Source organism: Phocoena sinus, chromosome 6 (assembly GCF_008692025.1).
Source record: "Phocoena sinus isolate mPhoSin1 chromosome 6, mPhoSin1.pri, whole genome shotgun sequence".
NCBI lineage: Eukaryota > Metazoa > Chordata > Mammalia > Artiodactyla > Phocoenidae > Phocoena > Phocoena sinus.
The window spans coordinates 34302859-34318984 of NC_045768.1; the positions used below are offsets into that span (position 1 = coordinate 34302859).

Genomic DNA, 16126 nt, shown 5'->3' on the forward strand with positions numbered 1-16126 from the left:
ATGTTTGCCTAGGTCTGAAGTGGGTCTCTTGTAGACAGTGTATATATGGGTCTTGTTTTTGTATCCATTCAGCAAGCCTGTGTCTTTTGGTTGGAGCATTTAATCCATTCATGTTTAAGGTAATTATTGATATGTATGTTCCTATGACCATTTTCTTAATTGTTTTGGGTTTGTTTTTGTAGGTCCTTTTCTTCTCCTGTGTTTCCCACTTAGAGAAGTTCCTTTAGCATTTGTTGTAGAGCTGGTTTGGTGGTGCTGAATTCTCTTTGCTTTTGCTTGTCTGTAAAGCTTTTGATTTCTCCATTGAATCTGAATGAGATCCTTGCCAGGTAGAGTAATCTTGGTTGTATATTCTTCCCTTTCATCATTTTAAGTATATCATGTCACTCACTCCCTTCTGGCTTGTAGAGTTTGGTGAGAAATCAGCTGTTAACCTTCTGGGAGTTCCCTTGTATGTTATTTGTCATTTTTCCCTTGCTGCTTTCAGTAATTTTTCTTTGTCTTTAATTTTTGCCAGTTTGATTACTGTGTGTCTCAGCGTGTTTCTCCTTGGTTTTATCCTGTATGGGACTTGCTGCGCCTCCTGGACTTGGGTGGCTATTTCCTTTCCCATGTTAGGGAATTTTTCGACTATAATCTCTTCCAATATTTTCTCTGGTCCTTTCTCTTCTCCTTCTGAGACCCCTGTAATGCGAATGTTGTTGCGTTTAATGTCTCAGAGGTCTCTTAGGCTGTCTTCATTTCTTTTCATTCTTTTTTCTTTATTCTGTTCTGCAGCAGTGAATTCCACCATTCTGTCTTCTAGGTCACTTATCCGTTCTTCTGCCTCAGTTATTCTGCTATTGATTCCTTCTAGTATATTTTTCATTTCAGTTATTGTATTGTTAATCTCTGTTTGTTCTTTAATTCTTCTAGGTCTTTGTTTAACTTCTTGCATCTTCTCGATCTTTGCCTCCATTCTTTTTCCGAGGTCCTGGATCATCTTCACTATCGTTATTCTGAATTCTTTTTCTAGAAGGTTGCCTATCTCCACTTCATTTAGTTGTTTTTCTGGGGTTTTATCTTGTTCCTTCATCTGGTACGTAGCCCTCAGCCCTCTGCCTTTATCTTGTCTGTCTTTCTGTGAATGTGGTTTTTGTTCCACAGGCTGCAGGATTGTAGTTCTTCTTGCTTCTGCTGTCTGCCCTCTGGTGGATAAGGCTGTCTAAGAGGCTTGTGCAAGCTTCCTCATGGGAGGGACTGGTAGTAGGTAGAGCTGACTGTTGCTCTGGTGGGCAGAGCTCAGTAAAACTTAAATCCACTTGATGGTTTATGGGTGGGGCTGGGTTCCCTCCCTGTTGGTTGTTTGTCCTGAGGCAACCCAACAGTGGAGCCTACCCGGGCTCTTTGGTGAGGCTAATGACAGACTCTGGGAGGGCTCACACCAAGGAGTACTTCCCAGAACTTCTGCTGCCCGTGTCTCTGTCCCCACGGTGAGCCACAGCCATGCGCCCCCCACCCCCGCCTCTGCAGGAGACCCCCCAACACTAGCAGGTAGGTCTGGTTCAGTCTCCTATGGGGTCACTGCTCCTTCTCCCTGGGTCCTGATGTGCACACTACTTTGTGTGTGCCCTCCAAGAGTGGAGTGTCTGTTTCCCCCAGTCCTGTTGAAGTCATGCAGTCAATTCCCACTAGGCTTCAAAGTCTGATTCTCTAGGAGTTCCTCCTCCTGTTGCCGGACCCCCAGGTTGGGAAGCCTGACGTGGGGCTCAGAACCTTCACTCCAGTGGGTGGACTTCTGTGGTATAAGTGTTCTCCAGTCTGTGAGTCACCCACCCAGCAGTTACGGGATTTGATTTTACTGTGGTTGCGCCCCTCCTACCATCTCACTGTGGCTTCTCCTTTGTCTTTGGATGTGGGTTATCTTTTTTGGTGAGTTCCAGTGTCTTCCTGTTGATGATTGTCCAGCAGTTAGTTGTGATTCTGGTGTTTTCGCAAGAGGGAGTGAGAGCATGTTCTTCTACTTTGCCATCTTGGTTCCTCCTCTGTTTTCTTCCTTCCTTCCTTCCTTTCCTTCCTTTCCTTCCTTTTCCTTTCCTTTCTTTCCTTCCTTTTCCTTTCCTTCCTTTCCTTCCTTTCCTTCCTTTCCCTCCCTCCTTCCTTTCCCTCCTTCCTTTCTTCGTTTGGCTGTGTTGGGATTTAGTTGCAGCATGCGGGATCTTTTGTTGCGGTTCACAGGCTCTTCGTTGCAGTGCTCAGGCTTCTCTCTGGTTGTGGCTTGGGGGTTTTCTCTCTCTAGTTGTGGTGTGCAGGCCCCAGGGTGCGTGGGCTCTGTAGTTTGCAGCACACCGGCTCTCTCGTTGAGGCTTGCAAGCTCAGTAGTTGTGGCATGCGGGCTTAGTTGCCCCCACGGCATGTGGGAATTTGGTTCCTTGACCAGGGATCAAACCTGTGTCCCCTGCATCGGCAGGCGGACTCCCAGCCACTGCGCCACCAGGGAAGCCCTATAATTGTAACCTTTTAAAGCGTATGTTTAGTGGCATTAAGTACTATACTTTCACGTTGTTTTGTAACAGTCACCACCATCCATCTCCAGAGTTTTTTCATCATCCCAAAACTGAAACTTTGTCCCATTAAACAGTAACTTCCTGTACAAACATTTTGATGTATTATCTTTGAGACTGTTTTTGATATGTGAATGAGAATGTAATATTTTTCTTTTATAAAAATGTCGTTAAGAGAATTTCTCCATTTCTTTTTTTTAATTAATTAATTTATTTTTGGCTGTGTTGGGTCTTTGTTTCTATGCGAGGGCTTTCTCCAGTTGTAGCGAGCAGGGGCCACTCACTGTCGTGGCTTCTTGTTGCGGAGCACAGGCTCCAGACGCTTAGGCTGAGTAGTTGTGGCTCATGGGCCCAGTTGCTCCACGGCATGTGGGATCCTCCCAGACCAGGGCTCGAACCCATGTCCCCTGCATTGGCAGGCAGACTTTCAACCACTGCACCACCAGGGAAGTCCTCCCCATTTCTTAAATATTCTTTCAGAACTTTCTTTTTAATGGCTACATAATACTCCATTTGATGGCTGCACCATGATTCATTTAAATGCAGCTCTTTTGTTTATTTCTTTTCTCTATTCTAATAATTATTATTGCAGTGAATATATTTGGAGGTAAACTTTTGTCCAGCGATCTGATTCATAGCAGTAGGGTAACTGACCCAAAAGTATGTAAATTTCTGGTAAAGTTTACATACTTAAAAAAAGTTAAATTAACATTGATAGAAGGAGTAAACAACCTAAAAGCAAATAAACAAATGGATGTATTTTTCCAAATGAAATAACATGATCATGTTGAAGAGGGGGAGGACAGAAAGAACTAGTCCAATTGATTTATGAGGACAGTATTTGACAGTATATCCTCAATTTGAGGTGGGTGGGGTAAGGGGAAAACCACAGAATTCCTGAACTCATAGAGTGGTATGAGTGAAGAAATTTTGAAACTAGTTTAGATGTATTATTGGCTCATGCAGATGAATGTATTTCTTGATGTTGTTGGGAGCCAAGGTTCTCATTGTAGAAGAAAGGACATACAAATATGGAATGGGAGAAGGCAAGAAAGAACCCTGTGGGGATGGATTAAAATTGCCAGTATCAGTGTGAACTCATGATTTCTAAAACATGTATATGTGTATGCATGTAGAAGTGTACATGTAAACTAAAAAGTGAATTCAGCAAAGTTGCAGGAAACAAAATCAATATATAGAAATCTGTTGCATTTTTGTACACTACTAATGAACTATCAGAAAGAGAAATTAAGAAAACAGTCCTGTTTACAGTTGCCCATTTATCAGAAAGAATAAAATACCTAGGAATAAATTTAACCAAGGAGGTGAAATACTTGTAGACTGAAAACTATAAGACATGGATGAAAGAAATGGAAGAAGACACAAATAAATAGAAAAACATTCTGTGCTCCTGGGTTGGAAGAACTAATATTCTTAAAATGTCCATAGTACCTAAAGCAATCTATAGAATCAGTGCAGTCCCTATCAAAATTCCAATGGCAATTTCCCACAGAAATAGGACAAACAGTCCTAAAATTCACATGGAACCATGAAAAACCCTGAATGGCCAGAGCAATCTTGAGAAAAAAGAACAGAGCTGGAGACCTCATGCTCCCTGATTTCAAATTATATTTCAAAGCCATTGTAATGAAAACAGTATGGTATTGGCATAAAAACGACACATAGATCAATGGAACAGAAGAGAGAACCCAGAAATATACCTACACATATGGTCAGTTAATTTATGACAGAGGAGCCAAGAATATACAAGGGGAAAGGACAGTTTTTTCAATAAAAGGTGTTGGGAGAACTGGACAGTCACATGCAAAAGATTGAAACTGGGCCACTGTCTTACATCATACACACAGAATAATTCAAAATGGATTAAAGTTTTAAGTGTAAGACAAACCGTAATACTCTTAGAAGAAAACCGATGGGGACTTCCCTGGTGGCACAGTGGTTAAGACTCTGCTCCCAATGCATGGGGCCCAGGTTTGAACCCTAGTCTGGGAACTAGATCCCACGTGCATGCCACAACTAAGAGTTTGCATGCCGCAAGTAAGGAGCTTGGAGCCGTAACCAAGGAGCCTGTGAGCTGCAACTAAGACTCAACGCAACCAAATAAATAAAAAACAAACAAAAAAGAAAATAGATGAAAAGCTCCTTGACATTGGTCTTGGCAATGATATTTTTGGTTATGATACCAAAAGCAGAAGCAACAAAAGCAAAACTGTTAAACAAGTGGGACTACATCAAACTAAAATGCTTCTGCACAGCAGAGCAAACCTTTGAAAAGCCCACCAACTGAATGGGGGAAAATATTTGCAAATCATACATCTGATGAGGGGTTAGTATCCAAAATACATAAAGAACTCCTACAACTCAATAGCAAAAAACCAAACAATCCGATTAAAAAATGGGCAGAAGATCTGAATAGACATTTTTTCCAGAGAAGACATACAGACGGCCAGTATGTACATGGAAAGATGCTCAACATCACTAATCATCAGGGAAATGCAAATCAAACAACGGTGAGCTACCACCTAACACCTGTTAGAATGGTGGTTATCAAAGAGACAAAAAATAAGTGTTGGTGAGCATGTGGATAAAAGGAACCCTTGTAAATGTAAATCAGTGCAACTACTATGGAAAACAGTATGCAAGTGCCTCAAAAACTTAGAACTACCATATAATCCAGCAATCCCACTTCTGGGTATTTATCCAAAGAAAATGTAAACAGTAACTCGAAAATATACATGCACCCCCATGTTCATTGCAGCATTATTTACAATAACTAGATGTGGAAACAATCTAAGTGTCCATCGATGGATGAATGGATAAAGAAAGTGTGAAGTGTGTGTGTGTGTGTGTGTGTGTATACATAGGAATATTATTCAGCCACAAGAAAGAATGAAATCTTGCCATTTGTGACGACATGGATGGACCTTGAGGGCATTATGCTAAGTGAAGTAAGTCAGAGAAAGTTAAATACCATATGATCTCACTTATATGTGGAATCTAAAAACAACCCCCCCCAAACTCATAGATACAGAGAACAGATTGATGATTGCCAGAAGGGGGAGGAGGAGGGAGGTAGGTGAAATGTTTGAAGTGAGTCAAAAGGTACAAACTTCCAGTTAGTCATGGGAAAGTAATGTACAGCATGGTAACAGTAATACTGTATTACATATTTGAAAGTTGCTAAGAGACTAGATCTTAAAAGTTCTTATGATAAGAAATGTAACCGTATGGTGACGAATGTTAACTAGACTTACTGTGGTGATCATTATGTAATATATACAATTGTTGACTCATTATGTTGTACACCTGAAACTAATATAATGTTATGTCAGTTATATCTCAACAAAAAAAGTGTACAGTACATGTATGAGTATTTGTGTGTGTGTCTATATATACATATATTTCCTAGCTCTGTTCACAGAAATGGCCGTGAAGCAGAGGTAGCCCAGTAGCAATGAGCGCAGCTGGTGTCCAGATCTTGGATGCTGATACTGTTCTCCACTAAAAGGAACCAGGGCCCTTCAGAGAAATAGCTGATTCCAGGGTTGGGGCAGGATGGCTACAAGATGAGCTTGGGACATTTTGTAATGCCAGAAAATATGTAAGTGTTCAGAAAGTGATAGAAGCATGTTACAGAGGCATAAGTGTCAGCTTGAAGGGGCTTCCACTGGCCAAATTTCAGGCAATTTGAATGCTAAAATAATGAAGGACACCATTGAAATAATAGGAATCCATGAGTCCATATGGATAATAAATGTGTTAGTGAATGAAGGACTGAAGCGGGGAGGGGAAGGCTCTTGATTACAGTAGACTGGCAATTTCCAAATGGTAAATGTAAAGGGAGTGATGGAGTTGAAAAATCATCCTTATGTATATTTAAAAATTTCCATTATAAGGCATTTTTAACATTAGGAAAACGTATGCACACTTTATGGCTTTTGATTAATAATACTGTGCAGTAGCCTCCTGATTGGTATTTCTGACTGTCATTTCTCTCCATCCAAACACATTCCAGTAACCAGTTTTTTGAAGATGCCACTTTGACTATATTTTCACTTTTTCCTTTTGTCCATAGCTATGCCCCTGTAATATTTTAGAAAGAAGAGTGATTTTTTTTGTTAAGAGTGGAGATTAGTAATATTGAGGAGTGCTAGAATACTGACTGACCTTCTTGTGTTGGAAGTAGGTAAGGGAAGGCAGTGATAGGAATACGTTGAACAAATGGCAACTCCATTTTTCTTCCTGCTGGGACTTGTGGCAGTTCTCAGAGTTGGGGCTTGGCAGTAGCAATCATCCTAAAGACTTAGGGGTAAAACCTTCAGACTTGCTGGAAAAAAAAATTCTGTAGGATAAAGATTCTTAGCTAGGTATTTGAAATCTTGAAAAAAAAAAGAATCCGGCCTTAATCTGCCTAGAGTAGTTTCCGTGCTGGGTATTGAGGATATATAGCTAAACTAAATACAATCTCTGCCTTCAGGAGATTTCCAATCTAGTGGTTGAGACAGATGAAGAGGAAGCTGTTTACTCTGTTGTTGGGGGTGAGGGAGAGAAAAAGTTTCCCATTTGAAAGTGAATTCTTTGTTGCCTCTGTTTTCTGTGTTACATGTTGGTGCCCATCTCCCTTATCTGTAAGCAGCTCTCCCACCTCCCTCTGGCCTTGAGACTAATCTTTGTACTCTCAACAGTACTGTGGTAGGCCAAGTAATGGCCCCCAAAGATGTCCACATCCTAACCATCCCGGAACCTATGCATTTATTACCTTGCAGAGCCAAAGGGACTTTGCAGATATGATTAAGGTTAAAGACTTTGAGATGGGGAGATTATTCTGGGTTATCCAGCTGGGCCCAGTGTAATCGCAAGGACCCTTAAGAGTAGAAGAGAGGCAGGAGAGAGTCAGGGGTAGGTGTGATTATGGAAGAAGCCATAGTGATGTAAGAAGCTGCAGTTGCTGGCTCCAGCTTACATCCCTGGAGAAAGGGAGTCGTGAGTCAAGGAATGCAGGTGGCCTCTAGAAGCTGGAAATGGCTGGTAATAGGTTGTCCCTCAAAACCTCCAGAAAGGAGTGCAACCCTGCCATCACCTTGACTTTAGCCCACTGCGACCTGTGTCAGACATATAAACTACAGATCTGTGAGAAAATAAATTTGTGTTATTTTAGCCACTAAATTTGTGGTAATTTGTTATACCAGCAATACAAAAGTAATACAAGTACTTTCCATGTTGTTTGAGTTCAAAAATACTGGGTGAGTCCATAATTTTTTCCTTTATGTTATTTCCTTTTTTCCTTAAAAATTTTTTTTAAGATAAATATAAGATTACTTAATCAAGGTTTTATGTTGTCTTTTACATAAATATGTTTGTATCAGGCATAAAATACATGCTGGTAAGCTAATAAAATAGCGGAGGCTCTATTCTAATCACAAAAAAAGGCAACTTAGAGAATTAATCTTCCTTTCTTTAGGACCTGTAATGGAATTTGATTATGTTATATGTGAAGAATGTGGTAAAGAATTTATGGATTCTTATCTAATGAACCACTTTGATTTGGCAACTTGTGATAACTGCAGGTACTTATTTTTATTTCAGAGCATGTTCTAAATTACTAAAATTTAATGTTTGCTTGTAGGTTTAGGGCAAAACAATAATTAGATCCATTTGGATTTAATATTTTCTTCATAAATATGTTTTTTGTTTTGGGAGTTTCCTAAAATTTCTGTATTTTCCATTTTGCTAAAGAATTACAGGAAGACTGTGCTTATCAACGTTATGCCACAAAAATAGGAAGGATGTCCCTGGTTCTGCCATAAATATGTCCTTTTCCTTTCTGCTGGGGGGTTGCGGGGGGCGTTAACCATCTCTCAGTAGCAGGTTCCTAACCGTTCTCTCCCCCCAGCCCCTAAGGATCCCTTTGTTTCTTTGTTTGATTAGTGTGTGTTGTTGATACCTTGGTCAGAGGACTGGCACCTTCAATGAGAGGAGGGAAGTTATAACGCCTCCAGCTACTCTTCTGGTACTCAGAACACCTCTTTCCATTCATTTTCTACTCTCCTGAATTGGCAGGGAAGAGATTAAATGAGGAAAAATCACATTCTTCTGTCATTCTTATTCTTCTCCTAGCCTTTATCTCTTTTTGTATCACCACAGAATATTACTCACTCCACTTGGTTCTCCTGTCCCTACTGGTTATCTCAGCCAAGTCCTGTGTTGGTGTCTTTCACACCTAAAGATTCCACCTTGGATTCTTACTTAGCCCTCTTATCTGTTCCCTGTCCCCACTTCTTGTACGTACAGTCCCAGATCAACTGCTCACACGCCTGGTGGACCTGCCTTTTCAGAGTCCCTGCTGCAGACATCTAGAGCCATCACCACTGACTTGTTGCTAAGTAGATCCCTAGAAGATAGAACGGGAGATGTTTCTGGTCTCATGATCAGATCTGTGATGGGAAATGTTCTGGTACCCACTGGAATTATTAACTCTATTCCCAGTGATGTAACAGTATCATTAATGCACACAGTGGTTAAGGCCCACAGTGTTATCACTCTCCTTAAAGTACAGATAGTGTTCAGGAACTAAATTACCACATATAACCTTACTTCCATGAGAAAATGGAAGCAACCTAATTATCAATTTAAAGAAAGTTATGTAAACATAATTAGGAATATAGCCCTCCATTCTATTTGTTTTTTCCAACATCTTTGACGATTATAGATTGGTACAATGTACTTTACCTGTCCCCTCCTTTGGTGTATACTTCCAAATTATTTAGTCTTCTTAAAGTTATTCCCAATTATAACTCCTCTCCCCCTCCCCCCACCGCCTGTCCTATACCTCCTCCTAAGTGTTCACCATTTCAGTAAAGGCCAACTTCATTCACTGGCTGTTTCTCTATCCCATGTTTAATTCCAAATCCATTTGGGTCTATATTTAAACCATGTCCTGAATCCATCCGTTTCTCATCCTCTGTACTATTACTGCCTTAGACTGGGCACCTATCAGCTCTTGCCTGGACCACTGCAGTAGTACTCTTGTAACTGGCCTCTTCCCCCACTTTTGCACGGTTAGTCTCTTTTCCATATAGCATTTTACTCAAAACTCTTTAATGGTTTCTAATCCATTTAGAATAAAATTGTCTTCACCATTTCTTACAAGACCCTTGCCTGTCTCTGACTTTATTTTCCATCACTCCTCACCATCACTTACTTTAAGCATTCTGGTCACACTGGCTCGCTTGTTGTGAACTCCATTTGCAAAGCACACTCCTGTCGTAGAGTCTTTGCACTTTCTCTTCTTTCTGCTATGAATGTTCTTTCTCTAGCTATTCAGAATGTTTTCTGACTTCTAAAGGGCCCTGCTCAAATGTTTCCTCATCAGTGGCATTCTCTTGATTTCCCAATCTCTCTGAAAATTTCTGTTCCTTTACCATGCTTTGTATTCCTTTATAGCACTTTTATCAGTCATCATGTTTGCTTATTGACTGTCTTCTCCTAACTAGAATGTAAGCTTCCTGAAAACAAGGCTTTGTTTTATTCTTTGCAGTATTCCTAGTACCTTGAACAATACCTAGCATGTAGATGGAGAACAAATGAATGAGAAGAGCTATGTAATTGACTATGTCTCCATTTTTACCTGGGCTTTGAAAAAGCTCAGAGCCAACTGGAAACTCAGCTGTGCTTGGTGCCTTTGGACCTTGCATGTTTATATTCCTTATATCCTGCCTCTCCTGACTTTAAGCCTTATATTTTCTTACTCATTGAGTCTTAGTTCTCATTTATATTTGCTGTGTTCATGTAAGTTATTTCAAATACTTTGTGGAAAAGAGGGACTTAGTAAAAAGAAATTCTTAACATGTTAAATAACACGGATCTGCTGCTAATATAAATAGCTTCTCAGAATTAGTAAAAGAAAGTACTTTTCTGTTGGAATTCTTACGCTGCTAATTTGACCATGAGAGTTTCAGGAAAAAGTATTTTATATGTTTCTTTTGGCATGTATGCCCCTAGGTTTGGGGACTGTTTGAAAAATCTTAATTTGTTTAAAACAACTACTTTATATAATGGACTTAATCTGTTTTCAGAGATGCTGATGATAAACACAAGCTTATAACTAAAACAGAAGCAAAACAAGAATACCTTCTGAAAGACTGTGATTTAGAAAAAAGAGAACCAGCTCTTAAATTTATTGTGAAGAAGAATCCTCATCATGCACAATGGGGTGATATGAAACTCTACTTAAAATTACAGGTCTCTAATAAGTTATAATCAGTCATGTTAAACCCTGGGTCGGGTGAAGTTTTAACAATGAACTAGTTATAATCAGTTTTTACTTACAGAAAGTTAAAAAGATCCTTTTCATTTTATTGTTTTACATGAGCCATAGTCGTACATAATGACATTTAATAACATGTTTACTTATTTTGCTTTTTGATGTGGCACTTTGAAGCAAATATATTACTACTGGGTGATGTTAGGAGTACAATTTGGAAACAAAAATGCTTGAAATAGGAGTCAGCCCTTGCCCACCTACCCCCCCCAAATAAAATCATAAAAAAAAATTGGGGAATTTCACAGATGCCCAGAATCTAACTCCAGCTTCCTGTATCTACCCAAGAATGGTACAAATATCATAATATTCTTTTTTGTGCCATTATATAAAAAATATTGGGAGGCATTGCTTTAGAGCACAGTTTGATTGGAATATACTAGAAGATCCTAGTATCTTCTAATAAACCACATTGTAAAAGCAGACATATATTGAATTTTCACTAAACATAATACACTGTTGATTAAAAGATTCACCATAATTTTATGTACTATTAAAAATGAAAAAATGCTGCTAATTAAACTGACCCAGTGCTGCCTTATCACTTGGTGCTTTTATTTTATTGAAATAGTGCCATTAGACTTACTATAGTTTTTTTTGCTATAAATCATGCTTGTGTGTACATAACAAGGAAAATGCAAGTACCACAGATTTATTAAGGTATTCCTAAACTTCCTTACATTCAGAGTCCAATTCTTCTGAACCGCTTCTCGACTCAGGGTTGTTAAAGTACCATTAAGTTACATTAGTAATGCAGCATTTTCAGGGATGTTAAATTGTGGAAAATGTGATGTTTTAGAATTTATGAAGTAACACTGTATTACTTTATGTTAAGAAATTTCAGTTTGGCTTTATTGATTGATATTTTGGTCCCTGTAACATATTGTGAGAGATATCCCGAGCATAATTCTCAGTGTGTATATTATTTCCCTACATGTAAATAAATATTATAAAGAGTACATATATATATATATTCCAAGGTTTTTAAACTAGAATAAAGACTTGTTAGGTCATTCAGCTACCAAAGTTTTTAAAGAAAATTCATATTTTTAAGATCAGAAATTAGTCAAGTGGATGGAAACTGTTATTGATTCAGGAGAAGAGTAGTAGTGATTGATTTCCTGTGATGGGAGATTTCTGGAGATGACCTCATATTTAGATCTGATACGGCTAATTGGTCAGCAGATTTTTTTTGGTGATCCTGCCAAAACTCGATCAAACCCACTGACTACATGTAGTTCTCTTGATTCACGTGAAAACAAAGCAGAGAAGTGATTGCAGTCAGAGGACAGCTTTTCTATTTACACAGGTACACCTAGTTTTATTGTGCTTTGCAAATACGTAATCTCATTCATCATACATTCACTGACGGTTTCATAGGTTTATAGATAGAGATATTATTAGAGTTGTTTCTTTTTCTCTCTTTTTTTTTTTTTGCGGTACGCAGGCCTCTCACCGTTGTGGCCTCTCCCGTTGCGGAGCACAGGCTCCGGACGTGCAGACGCAGCACGGGGCACGAACCCGTGTCCCCTGCATTGGCAGGCAGACTCTCAACCACTGTGCCACCAGGAAAGCCCTAGAGTTGTTTCTTATCAATATTTAAAAACTTTTAAATTTCAAATAAATACTTATAAAATTGCACTTAAGTTAGATCACTCTTTGGCACCTATGGATTTAATAATTATAACTATTTTACAACAATGAATCACAACTAATTTATGGATTCTGTATTTCAGATTGTGAAGAGGTCTCTTGAAGTTTGGGGTAGTCAGGAAGCATTAGAAGAAGCGAAGGAAGTTCAACAGAAAAACCGAGAAAAAATGAAACAGAAGAAGTTTGATAAAAAAGTAAAAGGTAAGTGGCTACATTTATATCATGAAGGACTGTGCTCTACTGCTTTGCAAAGAGCCTTTAGCTAAGTTCTTCCACTTTAAAGATACAGTGTCACTGTTGGATTGGAAATTTTTTTTTCCATAAATTGAAGAACAAAAGACTTAAAGTTTGCCCTCAGTAAGTTGGTGTTTGAGACTCTTAGTCCAAACCTCACTGCAATTCTAAAAAAGCATGTAAGCCCTCGTCTTCAAGTGAGTCATGTTTTTTATAGGAACGGTGGTAGGGTCAGGAATGTACCCCTGGTTAAGGGTTTGGCCTCAATGCAATCTTAAATGTGACCCACACGGTTATCAAAAGTGAAGTTTTCCACCAGCAAACCTCTCTAATTGCCTAAAATGAAAAAATAATGCCTAAGTCTCAGTGATCTAATTTAGCAGCTAGAAGGAACCTTCTAATGTCAGATAGTCTAATCACTTTTATATATGAATAAAAGACCTGGAAAGGTAGAGTGACTTGTTACATAGGTGCTAGAGAGTTGGGACTGGAGCCAGGATTTCATGACTGAAAGTCTGCATTGGTACATTCATTCCTCTGTCCATACATCTGTCTATCCGTGTAACTATCCATTCTTTCGTCCATCTATCTCTGTATTCATTTGTCCATGCATTCATCCATGTATGCATATGTGCAGAAGTCTGTCTGTCCGTCCAGTGTATCCAACAATTGCTAAGTGTCAGCTGTGTACCACGCTCTGTGCTAACACAAATGCTGGCGTCAGCATTTTGTCGGAAGAGAAAGACTGGTAAACTTAGTCATAATCGAGTGTGATAAGTACCGTGACAGTGATGAACATAGGGTGTTATAGGAGCACAAAGGACACTTGTTGGCTGTATCACAGATTCCCTACAGAGAATCTTAAAAAGTAGGCATAAATGTTCTTCATACAGTAGAGTGCCAGTGTGGTGTCAAGTGTATATAGATAACATGTATTCTCTGTATACACAGGGTTATACATATAATAAATTGATCCATTTAAAATGAGTATCGTAGCCATAATAAGTAATTTTGCTTATGTGTTTAGGATTTAGAAGAGGTTTTGGAGGGTGAATGAAGATAGTTCAGGTGTCTTAAAAACAAAAGAGCAAAAAAAAAAAAATTGAATGTAAGCCTACCTTGTTCCTTCTTATTGTGAGGGAATTCTTTCCCCCTTTTCAGTACAAGAGTAATTCATGTGAAGTGCAGAGAAGTTAGAAAACTATAAAGAACTTCTATCCCATAATTATACTACCCAGAGACAATTGTCAGTAACAGTTTAATGTCTATTTTTCCAGTTCTTTTCTATGCATAGACCCTTAAAAAATTTTTATAAAAATGGGAGCACAGTTGGACATTAATGAAGTTTATCAAAACTTCTCTGTAAAACAAAAAAAAAGAAAAAAAACTTCTCTGTATTTCAGTTTCTTCAACTATAAAAATGATGATAATACCACCCACCTTATAAAAGTTTAGTAAGGAATCAGTGAGACATTACACGTAAGTTGCTTAGATGAGAACTAGGGCAGAGTGACATTCCATAGATCGTAGTATTACTATGGCATATTATGTACCTATTATAAGAATATGGCAGTTCTGCATGTGTTGCTGTACAAGGATACTCTTTAGAGAAAAGTATTATTTTTTTCCCCTGTAGATATTATATAATGAAGGCAGGTAAAAGATCCACGTATATATCCTTGGACTTGGGTGTAAATGTTCAAATATTTGTCAATGATTGCTTTATTCTTTAATTACAGGAAGAGAATAATAGTTGAGCATATTTCAAATTTCTAATTCAGCTTTCTTAATTCTGATTACAAATGAAAATTTTGATATATAAAATTGATCAACTTAACAGTAAGGAATAAAAATCAAAGTTTAATAAAAAAAATTTATCAAAGACAGACAACCCCATGATAAACATCCTTATATACATCTTTATATAAATTATAGTTACTTAACATATCATTTCCTGAATCAGAGGGTAATAAGCACACATATATATATATGCCTTTGTAGAGAGGTTTCCTATAGCAAACTATGCCATGTAAGAGCATTTCATTGAAGATTCGTCCCCAGATTAGCCACTTCTGTACCACAGTCTTCCAGAATCACCTGCAAGGGCCAGTTGAGAGGATTTGGAAAGACTCTTTTGAATTTGGTCCTTTCTTTAATCTCTTCCATGTTTTACCCCGACCCTTCTTCTCTTCCAACATCAAGGAAAGCCTTGAGGGATCAGGTAACAGAAGGCACCTTAAGGGGTGTGAAAGAGGAGGGCACATTTATAGACTAATCACATACCAGCCTAGAGTTTTTGTCAGCCCCAGCTCCCTGAATCACCTCAGCTCTTCCCTTTCTGCTGCCTCCTCAAACCACTCTCCTGATGGTATTTTGCTGTAGATAATAATATATGGATAAAGGAATTAGAAACTTATACCTTCAGAGTGATGAAATATTTTAAAAAGAGGGTCTATCTGTAGTTTTATTAGATACTATAATATTTCTGTAGTTTGGTCAAGATGTCATCTAAAGGGGACTAAATTCTATAATTTGACTGACAATAACAGATGATGGCATCTGTTTAATTTTTTCATGCTTTTTTCTGTACAATTCTATTAAGATAGTCATATCTATTTAAATATTAGCATGAATAGAACATTTCTTTTAAGATTTACACAGTTCACATGGGTATTTTTTTTAAAGAAGTATAAACTCAAACACAATTGGCTGTTTTTCTCGCTATGTTAAATTGCTGCTATTATCCACCAGATAAACTACTGTGGATTTTCCTCATCCTTGAAGAGTTTGAATTTGCCCTAAATTTTTTCTTGGACCTCTTAAGACTGGTTTCTTTAATTCAGTTTATTTCTTGTTTGGGTGAAGCATGTTTTTTGAGGAAATTTTCCAAGTGGTTACAAGAATGGTTTATTTTCTAAGACCCTGTTACGAATCTAAGAATGTTTTTCTGTTTCTCTTGCATATGAAAACCTGAGTTCTCTCTCAGTTGTATAAACATTACTCCATTGTCTTCTGGTCTTTAATGTGCAGAGGTCAGTGCCATGCCTTCTTTAATTATGGCTTCTTCTTGTTGATTTACTTTAGAGGTTGGTGGATATGTTCCTGTTCTCCTGACTAGGCCACAAAGGGCTGAGAGTGGAGCAGACACTGTAGAAATTAGAAACAAGGAGCTTACTATGCACTTTGCTCAGAAGGCTCAGAACAGAGAGGAATAAAAGCAAGTCTAAAAGTTTTTTTAGTTCAAAAGAAATTGGAACCTGGTTCCTCTTGGTCTTCTGATTTTGATCCACAAAGAAGCTGACACAAAGTTTACTTCTATGGAAAGGTACGAGATTACATTTACCTGTTTTTAGAA

The 16126-nt window shown here is 38.3% G+C and overlaps 1 protein-coding gene across 3 annotated transcripts in view; it reads left to right on the forward strand.

Moving 5' to 3' along the window:
• Positions 1-16126, forward strand: part of XPA (XPA, DNA damage recognition and repair factor) — a 34897-nt gene that overhangs the window by 11994 nt on the left and 6777 nt on the right. For 2 of the 3 annotated variants that reach the window (XM_032636059.1, XM_032636058.1), the window contains exons 3-5: positions 8026-8131; positions 10640-10805; positions 12621-12738. In XM_032636059.1, the coding sequence (XP_032491950.1) occupies positions 8026-8131; positions 10640-10805; positions 12621-12738 (390 nt within the window). Of the gene's footprint in view, positions 1-8025; positions 8132-10639; positions 10806-12620; positions 12739-15855; positions 16097-16126 lie in introns of all 3 variants that reach the window. The other variant, XR_004350499.1, reaches the window with a different exon arrangement.